This window comes from Neoarius graeffei, chromosome 26 (genome assembly GCF_027579695.1).
Source record: "Neoarius graeffei isolate fNeoGra1 chromosome 26, fNeoGra1.pri, whole genome shotgun sequence".
NCBI classification, from domain to species: Eukaryota; Metazoa; Chordata; class Actinopteri; order Siluriformes; family Ariidae; genus Neoarius; species Neoarius graeffei.
The window spans coordinates 17,488,016-17,507,773 of NC_083594.1; the positions used below are offsets into that span (position 1 = coordinate 17,488,016).

Sequence of the window (19,758 nt, forward strand, 5' to 3'; positions counted from 1 at the left end):
CTATGTAATAATGTTACTATTGAGTTACTCCAGTCAAAACTAAAGGAGTAGACTCCAGACACCAAATGTCTCAGCTGATCAATTGCATTCAGACTTGTAATACCTGATCAGAACAGGTCTCACTTAGGCCCTGTCCACATGGCAACGGATTCAGGTGAATCTGATAAAATTGTTTATCGTTTCGGCCTGGCGTCCACATGGCACCGGCGTTTTGGGTGCCCCAAAACAAAATCTTTTGAGAACGGGTTCCAGAGTGAAAAAATCTGGCAACGGAGCCGTTGCGAAGTCGTCTGGATGAGTAGAACGGATTTGTTTACGATGACGTCACAACCACATGTGCTTCACACCGGGTAGAAGTGTAACGAACTCGATGCGAGTTGTCAACAAATCCTATAACTTGGTTCATGAAACGTGCTTACAAAATATTTTCACTGTGAATATTTATTGTGTAATGGTGCAAAGTGTGAGAGAGAGAGAGAGAGAGAGAGAGAGAGAGAGAGAGAGAATAGCCCTTAGGGCAGAGTCAATCCAGCCAGCAAAAATAGGGAGAAAAAAGGAGCGATCTCACCTCTTCAGATGTTGGTTTAAGTCCGACAATACATTCCTCAAAAAGGGCGTAGAAGAACAAAGTAATCCATCAACGTGTAGCATTCAATTTATTCCGGACCATTAAAGAATTCTGGAGGATATCAGAATGTTGGCGCACCGGCTTCCATCTACCCCCATTCATTCCTCTTTCCGCGTCTCCATTCAAAAAACGAGCATGTGATTTAAAGGGACTATATACATAGGATAGGGAGTGAGAAAGTGTGTGCGTGTGACAGTGACAGGGATAGTCATTGTGCGCATGCGCAGTTATGCGCATGCGTCTTCTTCTATTGTTCTGGTGTCTCCGATGGGACCGTTTTACAGCGCACGTAGAGGTATGGCATGTGTATTGCATCGTTTTCAGCAAGCTTTGCGTTGCCATATGTACCTGAAATTTTACTGATCCGTTGCCCATGTGGACGCGATATTTAAAAAAAAATCTCGTTGCCGTTGTCGTGTGGATGTAGCCTAACATTGCTGACAATGAACAAAACTTGGTAATGGCCAATTAGCGTCACAAAGGAATCATCAGGGATATTCATACTTTAATATTTTATTCTATTCAGTCTTCACGAGACTAGTCTATAATGAATGCAGGCGTAGTAGGGAGTCTATGTCGTAGTTCTGTAATTTATGAGAAGCTATGCTTCGCTTATCTCTGGGAGCTTCCTGAGTACGACGACAGAGACATTGTTTCTGGGCTAGAAATAGATGTGGGACCATGGTGCAAAATACAGAGCGAGTTGGAGTGGACAAGTTCAAACTTTATGGGGTGAAACTTTATGCATGAAAGACATCATCATGGAAAGTATGGAAGCAAAGAATATTTTAAAGAGGTTTTGGATGTGCTGTTTATTCTTTATACGATAGCTGTATTGAGTTGAGACTTATAAAATGGTTCAAAATACAATATGGATGTTAAAATGAAAGAATGTGGACATGAGTGTATAAACGTGGCTCGGTTTTAAATGCTGTTGGCGTCAGCACAATGGAGTTATGAATGTGTGGCAAATATCTAATATGAATATAAAATGGCAGAGTTTTGTCTTCAAGCTATGGAATCCATTTTGCAAATTTAATACTTGCCCTTCATTTGTACTAATTTACTAATAATGGACAATCTATGTCCTATATCTCACATGAAAAACACAATCCTTTCTAGACTCCATGTGTTTATTCAGCAATAAGACTAAAATTTCAATAAAGGACCAATTTTTCCTCAATTGTTGTCTTATTTCTGGATCAGACCTAAAATAAAAATGCTCTCACAAATTCTCCAGGCTCCACTAAGCTTTTACTTATAGCTAGTCAAATTTGAAATGTACTGCCTCTTTCAATTAGACTTATCATAATAACGGTCTTCATTTTTAGCAAGGTTAAAACCCCTTAACCTTTCAGCTTACTATGTGATTAATTCATCTTAAAGTGCAGTTGTGGTCAGAAGTTTACATACAGTGACATGAACGTCATCTTGGATATAAATGTTATGGCAATATTTGGGCTTTCAGTGATTTCTTTGAACTGTTCTTTTCCTGTGGCAGAATGTACAGCATACAACTTTAATTTAAAAAAAAAAAAACACTAGAATTTGGTGCACAAGTTTTAATTTTCTTTGGGTTTTCTGAAATCAACATAGGGTCAAAATTATACATACAGTACAGGGTCAAAAAGTTACTTACACTCACTTAGATTATTAATTCAGAGGTGCTGAAACTTCCAAAATACCTTTTATCTTGTCAAGACCGAGGTCTCTTAACTTCCTGTTAGTGATCATGATTGACTACAGCTGGTAGCTTCTCTGTGCCTTCATAAAAAGGGTTTGTTTACAGCAGTAAATTAATTGACTAACACACAGTAAAATGGGAAAGTCCAAGGAGCTCAGTGCAGATCTGAGAAAGAGGATCGCAGATATACACAACTCTGGAATATCTCTTGGAGCCATTTCTAAACAACTGCAAATTCCAAGATCAGTTCAAACAATTGTATCCAAGTTATTGTGAGGTGTAGTCACTTTGCCAAGCCACTTTGCTTCAAGAAAACCCAAACGGTCACCCTCAGCTGAAAGGAAATTGGTTTGGATGGTCAGGAACAACCTGGGAACCACCATGGCACAGCCCTGCCATGAACTGGAAGCTGATGGCTCACTGTCTACAGTTCAGATCACCATGGACTAAGAGGCTGCTATCCAAGAAATAACCTCCTACTCCAAAATTGACAACTTCAAGCTTAACTAAAGTTTGAAGCTGACCACATGGACAAAAAAAAGCCTTCTGGAGGAAAGCTATATGGCCAGATGAGACAAAGATTGAGTTGTTTGGCCACAATGACCACCATGTACAGAGGGACACTATACCTTTGGTGGTGGTGGTAGGATCATCATGCTCTGGGGCTGTTTTGCTGCCAGTGGAACTGGTTCATTGCACAAAGTGGATGGAATAATAAAGAAGGAGGACTACCTCAGAATTCTTCAGTATAAACCATTAGAAACTTGAACATGACTTGGGACTTACAACAGGACAATGAACCCAAACACGCTTCAGAGCTGGTTGTGGAGGATAAAGCAGGCTAACATTAAGCTTAAAATAAGTCCTGACTTCAAACCCTATTGAAAATATATGGATCGTGCTTATAAGTTGAGTCCATGCCAAGAAAAAAACAAATTTTATTGAACTCTACCAATTCTACCATGAAGAGTCATGAAATATCCAACCAGAATTCCACCAGAAGCTTGTTCATGGTAAACAAAAATGTTTGGTCAAGGTGAATCGTGCAAAGAGACATTTTACCCAAATATTAGGTGTGCTATATGTATATTTTTGACCCCATATGAATAATTTTGACTCTGTGTTGATTTCAGAAAACCCAAAGAAAATTAAAACTTGTGCACCAAATTCTAATGTTTTTTTAAATGCAAGATGTATGCTGTACAATCATTCTGCCACAGAAAAGAAGAGTTCAGAGAAATCCCTGAAAGCCCAAATACTGCCATGATATTCATATCCAAGATGACATTCATGTCATTGTATGTAAACTTCTGACCACAACTGTATACTATTCTGTGACTGTAATTATTTTTTCAGTAACTACAGAGAACCTTATCGGAAAGGTTCCTATGTATAAGAATACGGAACGTAGGCTTGGACCTGGTCATAGTCCTGTAATTTTACACCAATCTGCCATAACATTATGACCACTGACAGGTGAAGTGAATAACATCGATTGATTATTATATCTACATTCACTGGATATGAGCAATCGCGCACTCTGATTGGCTACTCCACTACTAGGCTATCAGCTCATATCCAGTGAGTAGAGAAAAACAAAATGGCAAAGCATGTTGCTGAACCAACTGAGGACGAAATAAAAACCCTACGTGAAAACAAAAGCCCAAAGAATACAAACAAAAAAATTATATACACACACAGTGCCTTGCAAAAGTATTCATACCTCCTGAACTTTTTCACATTTTTCCACCTTACAACCACGAACTTAAAAGTTTTTTATTGAGATTTTATGTGATAGACCAACACAGAGTAGCACATAATTGTGAAGTGAAATGAAAATGATAAATGGTCTTCAAAATTTTAAACAAATAAAAATCTGAAAAATGTGGTGTGCATTAGTATTCAGCCCCCTGTACTCTGATGCCTCTAAATACAATCCAGTGCAATCAACTGCCTTCAGAAGTCATCTAATTAGTTAATAGAGTCCTACTGTGTGTAATTTACTCTCAGCATAAATACACTTGTTCTGTGAAGGCCTCAGTGGTTTGTTAGAGAACACTAAAGAACAAACAGCGTCATGAAGACCAAGGAACTCACCAGACAGGTCAGGGATAAAGTTCTGGAGAAGTTTAAAGCAGGGTTAGGTTATAAAAAATATCCCAAGCTCTGAACATCTCAAGAAGCACTGTTCAATCCATCATTCAAAATGGAAAAAGTATGGCACAACTGGGGCGGCACGGTGGTGTAGTGGTTAGCGCTGTCGCCTCACAGCAAGAAGGTCCTGGGTTCGAGCCCCGGGGCCGGCGAGGGCCTTTCTGTGTGGAGTTTGCATGTTCTCCCCGTGTCCGCGTGGGTTTCCTCCGGGTGCTCCGGTTTCCCCCACAGTCCAAAGACATGCAGGTTAGGTTAACTGGTGACTCTAAATTGACCGTAGGTGTGAATGTGAGTGTGAATGGTTGTCTGTGTCTATGTGTCAGCCCTGTGATGACCTGGCGACTTGTCCAGGGTGTACCCCGCCTTTCGCCCGTAGTCAGCTGGGATAGGCTCCAGCTTGCCTGCGACCCTGTAGAAGGATAAAGCGGTTAGAGATAATGAGATGAGATGAGATGGCACAACTGCAAACCTACCAAGACATGGCCATCCACCTAAACTGACAGAGCGAGCAAGGAGAGCACTGGTCAGAGAAGCAGCCAAGAGGCCCATGATCACTCTGGAGGAGCTGCAGAAATCCACAGCTCAGGTGGGAGAATCTGTACACAGGACAACTACAAGTCGTACACTCCACAAATCTGGCCTTTTTGGAAGAGTGGCAAGAAGAAAGCCATTGTTGAAAGACAGGCATAAGAAGCCATGTAGGGGACACAACAAACATGTGGAAGAAGGTGCTTTGGTCAGATGAGACCAAAGTTGAACTTTTTGGCCTAAATGCAAAGCGCTATGTGTGGCGGAAAACTAGCACTGCTCATCACCCTGCCTGCACACACCATCCCCACTGTGAAACATGGTGGTGGCAGCATCATGCTATGGGGATGCTTTTCTTCACCAGGGACAGGGAAGCTGGTCAGAGTTGATGGGAAGATGGATGGAGCTAAATACAGGGCAATCCTGGAAGAAAACCTGTTGGAGGCTGCAAAAGACTTGAGACTGGGAAGGAGATTCACCTTCCAGCAAGACAATGACCCTAAACATACAGCCAGAGCTACAATGGAATGGTTTAGATCAAAGAATATTCATGTGTTAGAATGGCCCAGTCAAAGTCCAGACCTAAAGCCCATTGAGCATCTGTGGCAAGACTTGAAAATTGCTGTTCGCAGATGCTCTCCATTCAATCTGGCTGAGCTTGAGCTATTTTGCAAAGAAGAATGGGCAAAAATTTCAGTGTCTAGATGTGCAAAGCTGGTAGAGACATACTACAAAAGACTTGCAGCTGTAATTGCAGCAAAAGGTGGTTCTACAAAGTATTGACGCAGGGGGGATGAATACTAATGCACATCACATTTTTCAGATTTTTATTTGTTTAAAATTTTGAAGACCATTTATAATTTTCATTTCACTTCACAATTATGTGCTACTCTGTGTTGGTCTATCACATAAAGTCTCAATAAAAAACTTTTAAGTTTGTGGTTGTAAGGTGGAAAAATGTGAAAAAGTTCAAGGGGTATGAATACTTTTGCAAAGCACTGTATGTATGTAATAAAAGTATTTGATGGTAAGACTATATCTTTTTTTATTTTTCAAAAATTATAGCATTTTTCACAAATTGCTACTGCCATTTTGCCAGTTTGTTTACATTCTAAGCGGAAATTATTTTGTCGGACGTTTTGTATAAAGTTTCGATTTATTCAATTTGCAAAAAATAAAAATCCTCTGTTTCTCAAAATCCAGTCAATGTGGATAGAATAAAAAAGTTATTCCACTCAGTGTCATCGTACATGGTTTATAGCCAACTTGGGGCTACGCACCTCGGCTATCAGCTTACGTACGACTCAATTTCGTGGAATAATTGCCAATTATCTCATTACAATGGCACCTGTCAAGGGGTGGGATATATTATGGAGCAAGAGAACAGTCAGTTCTTGAAATTGATGTGTTGGAAGCAGGAAAAACGGGCAAGTGTAACGATTTGAGCAACTTTGACAAGGGCCAAATTGTGATGGCTGGATGACTGGGTCTGAGCATCTCCAAAATGGCACATCTTGTGGGGTGCTCCCTTCAAGAACTGTCTATCTGTTCCCTTGCTGCTTAATATATCCCACCCACCCACTGCCAGGTGCCATTGTAATGAGATAATAAGTGTTATTCACTTCACCAGTCAGTCAGTGGTCATGATGTTATGGCTGATCGGTGTAAGTCTGAATTTGTGAAAGAGATGTTCAATTTGAGTGAGCGATGTTTTCTGAACTTTCACATGGACTCTTGTGTGGAAAACCAAATGATGGACTTGACTTCTCTGAAAAGGACACATATCTGTCTAAGATAGGGAACCTTAAAAGACAGCTGTGTTTATTCTGTGTTCCAAACAGGACAGACTTTATCCTCGGAGCATAAAACACAGCCCAAAAACGGCTTATCAAATGATATACAATACTGTGCAAAAGTCTTCGGCACCCTATTGTTTTCATACAAACTTTGTTATAGATTTCTATGTTATGACTTCTACGTTATCAAGTCAGTACAAGAACATTTTAGAGTTCCAAACGTTTGTTTTCCAGCACTAAATGTTACAGGGAAAAAAAAGTGTATATTTAAGCAGCATGTTACATAAAAGAGCACTTTTCAGATTAAAAAAGAAAACATAATGAAGGCTACTGAGCTTTAGTGCAAAACAAAGAAGCGAGTGTGACAAAGTGTCCAGAAGAACTGTGGCTGCTTCTGTAAGATGCTCAGTAAAACCTACAGTAGAGCCCTGCACTCCCGCGGGAGTCCCGCGGGAGTCGCTGCAAAGCAGTGCGGCGCGGGACAAATTTTGAAAGCTCATTGCGGGCGGGACCGGGAGTGCACATATGCGGCGTGGGCGGGAGCGGTGATAAGCTGCAGTCCCGCTAACTAAAAATGTGTTTGAAATAAAATTTATAAATTATTAATTTATGTCTACCACATATAACTTGTGCTGGATATTTTATTTGGCATTAATAAAAACATTTTAAGATGCCTAAATTTGCAGAGAGAGTCAGATTGCCAGAGGAATAGCATCTTAAATTTGCTATGAATCACCACAACGGGAAATCCTTTGATCACTCTAATGACTTGCAGTTCACACTCAGCTAGCAAGAGAACCATGAATGAAATGATTTACTGCTTGCGTTAGTCTACAACTTTAATAAGAGAGACAGGTTACACAGTGACTCAATGCTATCCCAGAAATCCTTCCTGTAATATGCAAATTTGGCTGTCCAATCAGAGGCGGCCAAATTTGCATATTACAGGAAGGATTTCTGGGATAGCATTGAGTCAAGCCTACCATCACTGTGTAACCTGTCTCTCTGACTAAAGTTGTAGACTAACTCAAGCAGTAAATCAATTCACTTCTCTTACTAGCTCTGCTTTACAATAAAAAAAAAAAAAAACCAACCACACAACACACCATTGGTACAAAGCAAGTCCATTCACTTTTTTATGCTGATCAGAGAATTACAATGGTTTCTCATATGATAAAATGTGTGATTTGTGATTAAATATTTTAATTGCTTGATAGCACTAATTATTATTATTAGAGACAGTACATGCTGAATTCAGAAACAAGGTAAATAATAACGTGAGCTGTAGATATTTATGCTCAAATCCACTCAAAGTAGGGGGCGAGGCACCATCACGCTGTGTCAAGACAATAACTTTCCTGAGAAATAACGCGAACGTCTGCATCATGCTGTGTCAAGACAAGAACTTTCCTGAGAAATAACGCGAACGTCTGCATCATGCGGGATTTGCGGGCGGGATTTGCGGGCGGGAGTGGGACAAAATATGGCAGGCGCGGGCGGAAGCGGGACTGAAAATCATAATTTTTTTTGTGGGCGCGGGCGGGAGCGGGACTGAAAATCATAATTCTTTGCGGGCGCGGGCAGGAGTGGGACTGCACAATGCGGGCGCGGGCGGGAGCGGGACTGAAAAATCCGACCCGCGCAGACCTCTAACCTACAGCTCATTTCCGCATAAAACTGAACTCACTGTCCCTGAGACGACGACTTTTTTTTTTTTTAAAGCAAAGGGTCGTCTCACACCAAATACTGACTTTGTTTCATTTATTACAGCTTACTGCTGTTTATAGTATTTTTTTTTTTTAATGTTGAAAGATTTCATTTCATTATTTTTTGGTCGACAGCATTTCTTTACATGTGCCTAAGACTTTTGCACAGGACTGTATGTACAGTAATATAACATGTTATATTAACACATGCTGAATGTGTTAATGTGATATACAGTACCAGTATATATCTCATGCTCCCAAGCACTTGATCTTGACTCTGTAAATGTTTCCAAGCGATACTAAAGCAAAAGGAAAAAAAAAATTATTCTCAGATTAACTAAATGTAATTGAACAGAAAAGAAACTGTGCAGTTGTTTTGGAACACACAATAATATAGTCAGGACACCATTAGCATGACATAATACAGAAGGAGCTGATTTACACGATACACTGTAAAAGGTCTCAAATCCTTGAAGACTAGGTTCTGGGCAGGTTTGCTGCTGTATGTCCATTTTTTCCCCACAAACTTGAGTAAAGCCTCCCTGGCCACATCTTCGGACACCCGAGGCACCCTGTAAGACCAAAACTATTACATACAGGGTTTTTTTCTCCCAGATACAAACAACAAGCATGAGTTTTTCATGGATGGATCTACTCAAAAAAGTTGCACACTCAAGACCAAAATCCCAGTTGGTTATTTTTATATGACGTCAATAACAGAATTTTCCCAGAAGGAATAAACCACAACAGGGTGATGTGGCATGCTGTTAGAGTGTCGTGTTCAACAATGGAGTGGTGTGATGCTGTTACCATCCATTAGTTGACGAATTAACTGTAACAGCATGCCACAAAATGTTTTATTCCACTTATACCACATCAATCTGCCAGCAATTACATTTTTTTATGATTAATGAACAACAACAAAGTAGCTTTTATTCATTTATAGTTATATATCATGTTAATCGCGTAGATATCGTTATTTCAATGGAATGCCCACAAAGTTCCTGGTACAAGTAACTTCCTGTATCAGTCATGTTATAAGAGCCGTAAACAATAGCTTCCTTACCACTTTATTTTCTTTCTCTCTCTCTCTCTCTCTCTCTCTCAAAGTTAATAAGACAAAAATGCAGCTTGTCACATAACAAATAAACCACAAAGTGTAACGGCCTCTGCCCTGAAGACTTCCCTGGAGTGGAGCAACCTTCCTGCTGAGTGTTACAAAGAACTGACACTCGAGTTATCTTCCATAACACATTAAATCAACGACTCCATACAGAACACTTTATCATATCAAGGATTATATATACTGTATATAGAATCCATAATCCATCACAACAAGCGTATTAATATCCAGTACCAGTCAAAAGTTTGGACACACCTTCTAATTCAATGGCTTTTCTTTATTTTATTTTATTTTTTAATTAAAAGACACTTCATGTCTTAAAGTAATGATGGATGTCGTTTCTCTTTACTTAGTTGAGCGGTTCTTGACATAATATGGAATTACTACAGTTGTGGTTTTGAACAGGGCTATTGACTGTATTTTTATTATTTACTATTTGATCTCAAACGCATTAAGAAGGCAAGAAATTGAACTCATTAACTTTTGACAAGGCGCCTGTTAATTGAAAAGCATTCCAGGTGACGACCTCATGACGCCGGTTAAAATAATGCCAATAGTGTGCAAAGCGTGATCAAGGTAAATGCTGGCTACTTTGAAGAATCTAAAATATCAAACATATTTTGTTTTTAACACTTTTTTTGTTTGCTACATAATTTCATATATGTTCCAGATGTTATTTCATAGTTTTGATGTCTTCAGTATTGTTCTACAATGGAGAGAATAGTCAAAATACAGAAAACCCTGTGAATGGGTATACTGTCAGAAACAGGGGTACAGTAGGAGTCCATTTCTGTCCCTCAAAGTACAATATATACTAATTAACCCCTAGGGCTCATTATTGGACCTCAAGGTAACTACAGTGGTGCTTGAAAGTTTATGAAACCTTTAGAATTTTCTATATTTCTGCATAAATATGACCTAAAACATAATCAGATTTTCACACAAGTCCTAAAAGTAGATAAAGAGAACCCAGTTAAACAAATGAGATAAAAATATTATACTTGGTCATTTATTTATTGAGGGCGGCACGGTGGTGTAGTGGTTAGCGCTGTCGCCTCACAGCAAGAAGGTCCTGGGTTCGAGCCCCGGGGCCGGCGAGGGCCTTTCTGTGTGGAGTTTGCATGTTCTCCCCGTGTCCGCGTGGGTTTCCTCCGGGTGCTCCGGTTTCCCCCACAGTCCAAAGACATGCAGGTTAGGTTAACTGGTGACTCTAAATTGACCGTAGGTGTGAATGTGAGTGTGAATGGTTGTCTGTGTCTATGTGTCAGCCCTGTGATGACCTGGCGACTTGTCCAGGGTGTACCCCGCCTTTCGCCCGTAGTCAGCTGGGATAGGCTCCAGCTTGCCTGCGACCCTGTAGAAGGATAAAGCGGCTAGAGATAATGAGATGAGATTTATTTATTGAGCAAAATGATCCAATATTACATATCTGTGAGTGGCAAAAGTATGTGAACCTCTAGGATTAGCAGTTGATTTGAAGGTGAAATTAGAGTCAGGTGTTTTCAATTAATGGGATGACAATCAGGTGTGAGTGGGCACCCTGTTTTATTTAAAGAACAGGAATCGATCAAAGTCTGACCTTTACAACACATGTTTGTGGAAGTGTATCATGGCACGAACAAAGGAGATTTCTGAGGACCTCAGAAAAAGCATTGTTGATGCTCATCAGGCTGGAAAAGGTTACAAACCATCTCTAATGAGTTTGGACTCCACCAATCCACAGTCAGACAGATTGTGTACAAATGGAGGAAATTCAAGACCATTGTTACCCTCCCCAGGAGTGGTCAGCCAACGAAGATCACTCCAAGAGCAAGGTGTGTAATATTCGGCGAGGTCACAAAGGACCCCAGGGTAACTTCTAAGCAACTGAAGGCCTCTCTCACATTAGCTAATGTTAATGTTCATGAGTCCACCATCAGGAGAACACTGAACAACAATGGTGTGCATGGCAGGGTTGCAAGGAGAAAGCCACTGCTCTCCAAAAAGAACATTGCTGCTCGTCTGCAGTTTGCTAAAGATCATGTGGACAAGTCAGAAGGCTATTGGAAAAATGTTTTGTGGACGGATGAGACCAAAATAGAACTTTTTGGTTTGAATGAGAAGCATTATGTTTGGAGAAAGGAAAACGCTGCATTTCAGCATAAGAACCTTATCCCATCTGTGAAACATGGTGGTGGTAGTATCATGGTTTGGGGCTGTTTTGCTGCATCTGGGCCAGGACGGCTTGCCATCATTGATGGAACAATGAATTCTGAATTATACCAGCGAATTCTAAAGGAAAATGTCAGGACATCTGTCCATGAACTGAATCTCAAGAGAAGGTGGGTCATGCAGCAAGACAACGACCCTAAGCACACAAGTTGTTCTACCAAAGAATGGTTAAAGAAGAATAAAGTTAATGTTTTGGAATGGCCAAGTCAAAGTCCTGACCTTAATCCAATCGAAATGTTATGGAAAGACCTGAAGCGAGCAGTTCATGTGAGGAAACCCACCAACATCCCAGAGTTGAAGCTGTTCTGTATGGAGGAATGGGCTAAAATTCCTCCAAGCCGGTGTGCAGGACTGATCAACAGTCACTGGAAATGTTTAGTTGCAGTTATTGCTGCACAAGGGGGTCAAACCAGATACTGAAACCAAAGGTTCACATACTTTTGCCACTCACAGATATGTAATATTGGATCATTTTCCTCAATAAATAAATGACCAAGTATAATTTTTTTGTTTTATTTGTTTAATTGGGTTCTCTTTATTTACTTTTAGGACTTGTGTGGAAATCTGATGATGTTTTAGGTCATATTTATGCAGAAATATATAGAAAATTCTAAAGGGTTCACAAACTTTCAAGCACCACTGTATGTGTACCTTTTTAGGGCCAAAAAGGTACATATATGTTCCCAAGCAGGATATAAAGGGTACAAATAAGTACCTTTGAGGGTACTGCCCCAGTGACAAGCCATTGTACCCCTAAAAGCACAATAATGTAATGTGTAGGGGTGTCCTAACTTTTGATTGGTACTCTGTGTAATTCCTTGTCCTAGATTTCCCTAGCTGCCATTTGAGAGAAATTTTAAATCACACTTTTTCCCCAGTTAATCAGGAAGTCATGCATTACAGCTCGAAAGTCCCTACACACTCCCATAAACACAAAAATATACAATTTAAATGGGAAACTTCAGTTACATTGTGTTCACTATCATTCCCAAGGGTGCCAATAATAGTGGCGCATGTATTTGTTGAAAATAATTATTTCTTGATGATCTCTTGTTTTTCTCTGAATAAATTTATTTCAATTATAGGTTGGATTTTTCTCATTTTTTCAGTGTGAGATGAAGCGGCATCACCAAAAGGTGGATCTTTTCTAACCCTTTTTACTCATCTTTACAAGGGTTGCGAATAATCATGAAGGTAACTGTAGATAAAACTCTGCATACATCACATTGGGGATGGAGGCGTTCCTGTCATTCTCAGGCTCAGGGATGAAGTCAGGTGGAGGAGGGTAGATCTGATCTGTGCAATCTGAATACAAAAAAAAAAATATATATATATATATATATATATATGTCAAATCAGAAGACTGTCAAACATTTAACGCAACACATAGTGAACTGTGTGTCCTTCAGTTTGTTAGCATTTTTTACCAGAAGATCTGTGCGTGAGGGCGGCACGGTGGTGTAGAGGTTAGCGCTGTTGCCTCACAGCAAGAAGGTCCGGGTTCGAGCCCCGTGGCCGGCGAGGGCCTTCCTGTACGGAGTTTGCATGTTCTCCCCATGTCCGCGTGGGTTTCCTCCGGGTGCTCCGGTTTCCCCCACAGTCCAAAGACATGCAGGTTAGGTTAACTGGTGACTCTAAATTGACCGTAGGTGTGAATGTGAGTATGAATGGTTGTCTGTGTCTATGTGTCAGCCCTGCGATGACCTGGCGACTTGTCCAGGGTGTACCCCGCCTTTCGCCCGTAGTCAGCTGGGATAGGCTCCAGCTTGCCTGCGACCCTGTAGAACAGGATAAAGCGGCTAGAGATAATGAGATGAGATGAGATGAGATGAGATCTGTGCGTGAAAAGTCTGTGCTGTAAAACGTGTTGTGAAGTGACTGCTATCCTTCATTGCCCTGTCTACAAATGAAGGCCTATTGTTTAACATCAGCTCCAACACTGTCTGTGCTTCAGTGCTGTAGTCGAGTCACTAAACCTCGAGTCCGAGTCCAGTCTTGAGTCCCCAGTGTTTAAGTCTGAGTCAAGTCCAAGTCATTAAAGAAAATTTAGAATCGAGTCCGAGTCGAGTCCAAGACTCCAACCGCACCATTTGACAGTGGCTATTTTAACATTAGTTTGTTCCTGAACATGACGTATGAACAGGTGAATGTGCTTCTCTTTATCAGTGAGTGCGAAGTATTCCGTCAGAAATGGTTGGGAGACGGATGTAAGTGCAGAAGGTGTGTTTATTACTACAAGTGAAGACAGGTAAACAATCCAGAATGGCAGGCAAAATCGTTCAACAGTGAAACAGGCAATAGGTCGAGCGATGCACAAACAGGCTATCGTAGACTCGGCAGAATCAAAGACGAGAAACAGGAAATCAGGGATCAGGAAACCAAACAAGGAAATAAGGCTCAGTAATGTGTCAGCAACGCAACTCAATACTTCGCAAAGTAAGTGTGTTTTCACAGTTTTTATATACTGATTGCGCCTTAATCCTGTGCAGGCACGAGTCGTTTACAGCGCGCGTGAGAGAGTCCGCTTGTACAACAAATTAACCTTTGTTGTACACCATCCGTAAACGTAATGTCCACAAATACAACCCCGATTCCAAAAAAGTTGGGACAAAGTACAAATTGTAAATAAAAACAGAATGCAATGATGTGGAAGTTTCAAAATTCCATATTTTATTCAGAATAGAACATAGATGACATATCAAATGTTTAAACTGAGAAAATGTATCATTTAAAGAGAAAAATTAGGTGATTTTAAATTTCATGACAACAACACATCTCAAAAAAGTTGGGACAAGGCCATGTTTACCACTGTGAGACATCCCCTTTTCTCTTTACAAGAGTCTGTAAACGTCTGGGGACCGAGGAGACAAGTTGCTCAAGTTTAGGGATAGGAATGTTAACCCATTCTTGTCTAATGTAGGATTCTAGTTGCTCAACTGTCTTAGGTCTTTTTTGTCGTATCTTCCATTTGATGATGCACCAAATGTTTTCTATGGGTGAAAGATCTGGACTGCAGGCTGGCCAGTTCAGTACCCGGACCCTTCTTCTATGCAGCCATGATGCTGTAATTGATGCAGTATGTGGTTTGGCATTGTCATGTTGGAAAATGAAAGGTCTTCCCTGAAAGAGACATCGTCTGGATGGGAGCATATGTTGCTCTAGAACCTGGATATACCTTTCAGCATTGATGGTGTCTTTCCAGATGTGTAAGCTGCACATGCCACACGCACTAATGCAACCCCATACCATCAGAGATGCAGGCTTCTGAACTGAGCGCTGATAACAACTCGGGTCGTCCTTCTCCTCTTTAGTCCGAATGACACGGTGTCCCTGATTTCCATAAAGAACTTCAGATTTTGATTCGTCTGACCACAGAACAGTTTTCCACTTTGCCACAGTCCATTTGCCTTTGCCCAGAGAAGACGTCTGCGCTTCTGGATCATGTTTAGATGCGGCTTCTTCTTTGAACTATAGAGTTTTAGCTGGCAACGGCGGATGGCACGGTGAACTGTGTTCACAGATAATGTTCTCTGGAAATATTCCTGAGCCCATTTTGTGATTTCCAATACAGAAGCATGCCTGTATGTGATGCAGTGCCGTCTAAGGGCCCGAAGATCATGGGCACCCAGTATGGTTTTCCGGCCTTGACCCTTACGCACAGAGATTCTTCCAGATTCTCTGAATCTTTTGATGATATTATGCACTGTAGATGATGATATGTTCAAACTCTTTGCAATTTTACACTGTCGAACTCCTTTCTGATATTGCTCCACTATTTGTCGGCGCAGAATTAGGGGGATTGGTGATCCTCTTCCCATCTTTACTTCTGAGAGCCGCTGCCACTCCAAGATGCTCTTTTTATACCCAGTCATGTTAATGACCTATTGCCAATTGACCTAATGAGTTGCAATTTGGTCCTCCAGCTGTTCCTTTTTTGTACCTTTAACTTTTCCAGCCTCTTATTGCCCCTGTCCCAACTTTTTTGAGATGTGTTGCTGTCATGAAATTTCAAATGAGCCAATATTTGGCATGAAATTTCAAAATGTCTCACTTTCGACATTTGATATGTTGTCTATGTTCTATTGTGAATACAATATCAGTTTTTGAGATTTTTAAATTATTGCATTGCGTTTTTATTTACAATTTGTACTTTGTCCCAACTTTTTTGGAATCGGGGTTGTAGAAAATAAGATGCGATTATACTCGTACTTTACAAAAAAAATATCCCCTTGTATGAGTCCACTTTTAGGATGCTTTGGATTAAGTGGGTGCAAAAAAATGCCAATTCAGAAGAACTGGAGTCAGGAGTCAGGTGAGATCTTGTCAATGACTTTCCATCATTGCTAGGAGAGAAAGCACTTACCTTCACCTTTATGGTCTTCATAGCCTGTCACACTGTCCAACCAACCTGCAGGTGGCACTGAAGGGCCCTCCTCAGGAATCCCTGGATCAAAGGCTCCTATAAAACGAGAGAGAAGCTGTACTTGGCACAGTGACTGTCCCAAACGCTACAGTGATACAACTGTTCTCATGCTGCCTTCACATGCTCCTTGAATGGAAAGCCTTTGCATTCAGTTGCAGAGAGAACAATAGCCAGTTAGCTATTTGTTAGCTCATGTGGCCATAATGCCGATGTTGCCATGGCGTGGCGTCTGTCATCCATTCGTCATCCACAATTCAGTAAAATTGTATCACCTCTGTTCGTTCTCCACGGATTTCCGTTCCGATTGTTTTGTTTGAAAGAACTCATCACTCTGCACAAAACTTGGTCGCTGTTTTGTCAAATTTTTTTGCTAACGAGTTAACAATGAGGCCAAATTAACAAATTTTCCATGTCTCTCACTAGAATTGTATCTCCTCTCTCATTTCTCATCTGATTTCAGTTCTGATCGATGCTTCGGGTAGATCGTCTCTTGAGGAACAAAACTTGGTCATTTGTTGATTTTCCTTTTGTAAACAATTTGTTTACAACTTTGTTTATTTTCAGTTAAATCATATCTCCTCCCTCAGTTCTCAACTGATTTCAGTTCTGATTGTTTTATTTGAAAGAACTAGTCCTTCTGCACAACACTTGGTCATTGTTTTGTCAAATTTTTGCTAACGAGCTGCTAATTAGGTCACCTTAACGAGTTTTGGGCCTTCTCATGAGAATTGCATCTCCTCTCACAGTGTTTACCCGATTTCAGTTCTGATCAATGTTTTGGGTAGATCTTCCCTCAGGGAACAAAACTTAGTTGTTTGTTTGTTTGTTGATTTTCTTTTTAGAGACAATTTGTTTTCAACTTTGTTTATTTTCAGTGAAATCGTGTCTCCTCCCTCCCTCAGTTCTCAACGGATTTCAGTTCTGATTGTTTTATTTGAAAGAACTTGACCTTCTGCACAAAACTTGGTCATTGTGTTGTCAATTTTTGCTAACAAATTAGTAATTAGGTCAACTTAACACATTTTTTTCTGACGAGAATAGTATCTCCGCTCTCATTTATTATGCAAATTCAGTTCTGATTGATGTTTTGGGTAGATCTTCCCTCAGGGAACAAAATTTAGTCCTTTGTTCTTTTTCCTGTTGTAAACAATTAGTCGTGGACGTTGGCCCTCTATCACATTGTCACATTTCAGTTCTGTTTGATGTTTTGGTAGTAATGGTTGTTTTGATGGCAGGCCAGATGAACGACTATGTCCTTGACGTTCTGGTTTTATAACGTGCATAGATGGACGCAAAAGTGCCTAACCAGTGACGACTAAAAATCACCAATATAATTGCTAAAACATCATTTACACCATTAATGATGAAAATGTAACAGTAACAATCAGAAACTGGGAAATCAAATTTGTTTCAAAACTCCGACTCATAATTATGACTTGAACAGAAGTTTAGATCAGGGTCTTCTATTTTTACAAAATTTCCGATGAAGGCAATATTAGTCCAGCTTTTTTAAAATTCCGAGCCATGTCCCAGTAGTTCATCTGGCTGCGTCCCTTCTACAACACCCCACCTATGACCTTTGCTCATAAAGCAAGAATGTGGAACTCATTTCATCTCATCTCATTATCTCTAGCAGCTTTATCCTGTTCTACAGGGTCGCAGGCAAGCTGGAGCCTATCCCAGCTGACTACGGGCGAAAGGCGGGGTACACCCTGGACAAGTCGCCAGGTCATCACAGGGCTGACACATAGACACAGACAACCATTCACACTCACATTCACACCTACGGTCAATTTAGAGTCACCAGTTAACCTAACCTGCATGTCTTTGGACTGTGGGGGAAACCGGAGCACCCGGAGGAAACCCACGCGGACACGGGGAGAACATGCAAACTCCACACAGAAAGGCCCTCGCCGGCCACGGGGCTCGAACCCAGGACCTTCTTGCTGTGAGGTGACAGCGCTAACCGAATGTGGAACTGAAGAGACTGAAATAATCTGCAATCAAGTTAAGCACGCAAGTTGCTCTTTCTTCTGTATTTACCGTACACACTTCTCAGCAATTACTTACATTCTGGCTTGTTTTGTTATTTCTAACCCTTTCACCACTGTATAACTTCAGCCACAGGGTTTTCCAAAATACAGTACAATGATCCGGAATAGCAGTGCACATTGGTGAAAGGGTTAATTCTAAAATGGCATACGCACTGCTTAAATATGAAATACTGAAAAGTTTGGACACACCTTCATAGAATTATTTCATTTTTATTATTTTAACAAGAGGAAATAGCATATTTGAGATGATTCAGTGGCCAAAAGGGCAGCACAATGGTGTAGTGGTTAGCACTGTCGCCTAACAGCAAGAAGGTCCTGGGTTCAAGCCCAGCAGCCGGCGAGGGCCTTTCTGTGTGGAGTTTGCATGTTCTCCCCATGTCTGTGTGGGTTTCCTCCGGGTGCTCCGGTTTCCCCCACAATCCAAAGACATGCAGGCAGGTTAGGCTAATTGGTGGCTCTAAATTGACCATAGGTGTGAATGTGAGTGTGAATGGTTGTTTGCCTCTCTGTCAGCCCTGCGATGACCTGGCGACTTGTCCAGGGTGTACCCCGGCTCTCACCCATAGTCAGCTGGGATAGGCTCCAGCTTGCCTGCGACCCTGTAGAACAGGATAAGCGGCTACAGATAATGGATGGATGGATGGACAGTGGCCAAAAAAAGTATTATACGTGCCTAAACTGCTTTATATTTTATATTTTCAGTGTTCCTGATAAAGCTCTCATGGTAGAGTTTCCACACAGGAAGCTCACAAATAGGCCAAGCTCCTCACTGCTGGTTTACACTCCCACTGACCTTGCGAAGTTAATGATTAAGCACAAACTGGGTAACCAGTACGACACAACTAGGACCATACAATGTATACAGGATGTGCGTGGGTGTTATGCAATCCCTCCATCTCTTTCGAGAAGTATACAAATGTGAATACAAGACAAGAAAGGCTGATGAAGTGAGCGTTTGTAGGAGCAAACTCTCAGAGCACCCGGACAGCTTGTGGATAAACAACTGTTAAAAAATGGAAATTGAGCAATAAATTGAAAGCGCAATCATTGTTGTTTTGGCTGAAAAGTGCACATTTTTATTCATCCATTCTTCCAGTGGCCTATTCATGGAGTCGTTGCTTGTTTTGGAGCTCCAGCATACGAAGTTATAAATAAAGCATTTCTCACATTTAGTTACGTGAACAATGCAATTATGACTGTGGCATAAATAGCAGCGTGAATGCGCTTCCTCCAGCTGAGATCATACTTAAGATTGGTATTTAAACACAAGCACAAGAAAGGTGAAGGAATGGTGACTGAAAAAACAATGTACTGAAAAAAAAAACATTGCTACATCATATCAATACGACAGCTCCTGTGGAGAGGGATACTAAATGGGGCTGGTTTGACTATATTGTCTGGAATATTTCAAAAAAGTTTACCCTAGAGGAGGTTCTGTAACAAAATAGCTC

At 40.8% G+C, this 19,758-nt stretch overlaps 1 protein-coding gene across 2 annotated transcripts in view; it reads right to left on the bottom strand.

Moving 5' to 3' along the window:
- The window catches only part of ssuh2.1 (ssu-2 homolog, tandem duplicate 1), a 52,692-nt gene that overhangs the window by 22,953 nt on the left and 9,981 nt on the right, over positions 1-19,758 (bottom strand). The window contains exons 2-5 of one of the 2 annotated variants that reach the window (XM_060910696.1): positions 16,194-16,289; positions 13,051-13,135; positions 8,939-9,068; positions 8,735-8,795 (exon numbers count right to left, since the gene is read on the bottom strand). In XM_060910696.1, coding sequence (XP_060766679.1) covers positions 8,735-8,795; positions 8,939-9,068; positions 13,051-13,135; positions 16,194-16,289 — 372 coding nt within the window. The remainder of the gene's footprint in view (positions 1-8,734; positions 8,796-8,938; positions 9,069-13,050; positions 13,136-16,193; positions 16,290-19,758) is intronic. The other variant, XM_060910697.1, reaches the window with a different exon arrangement.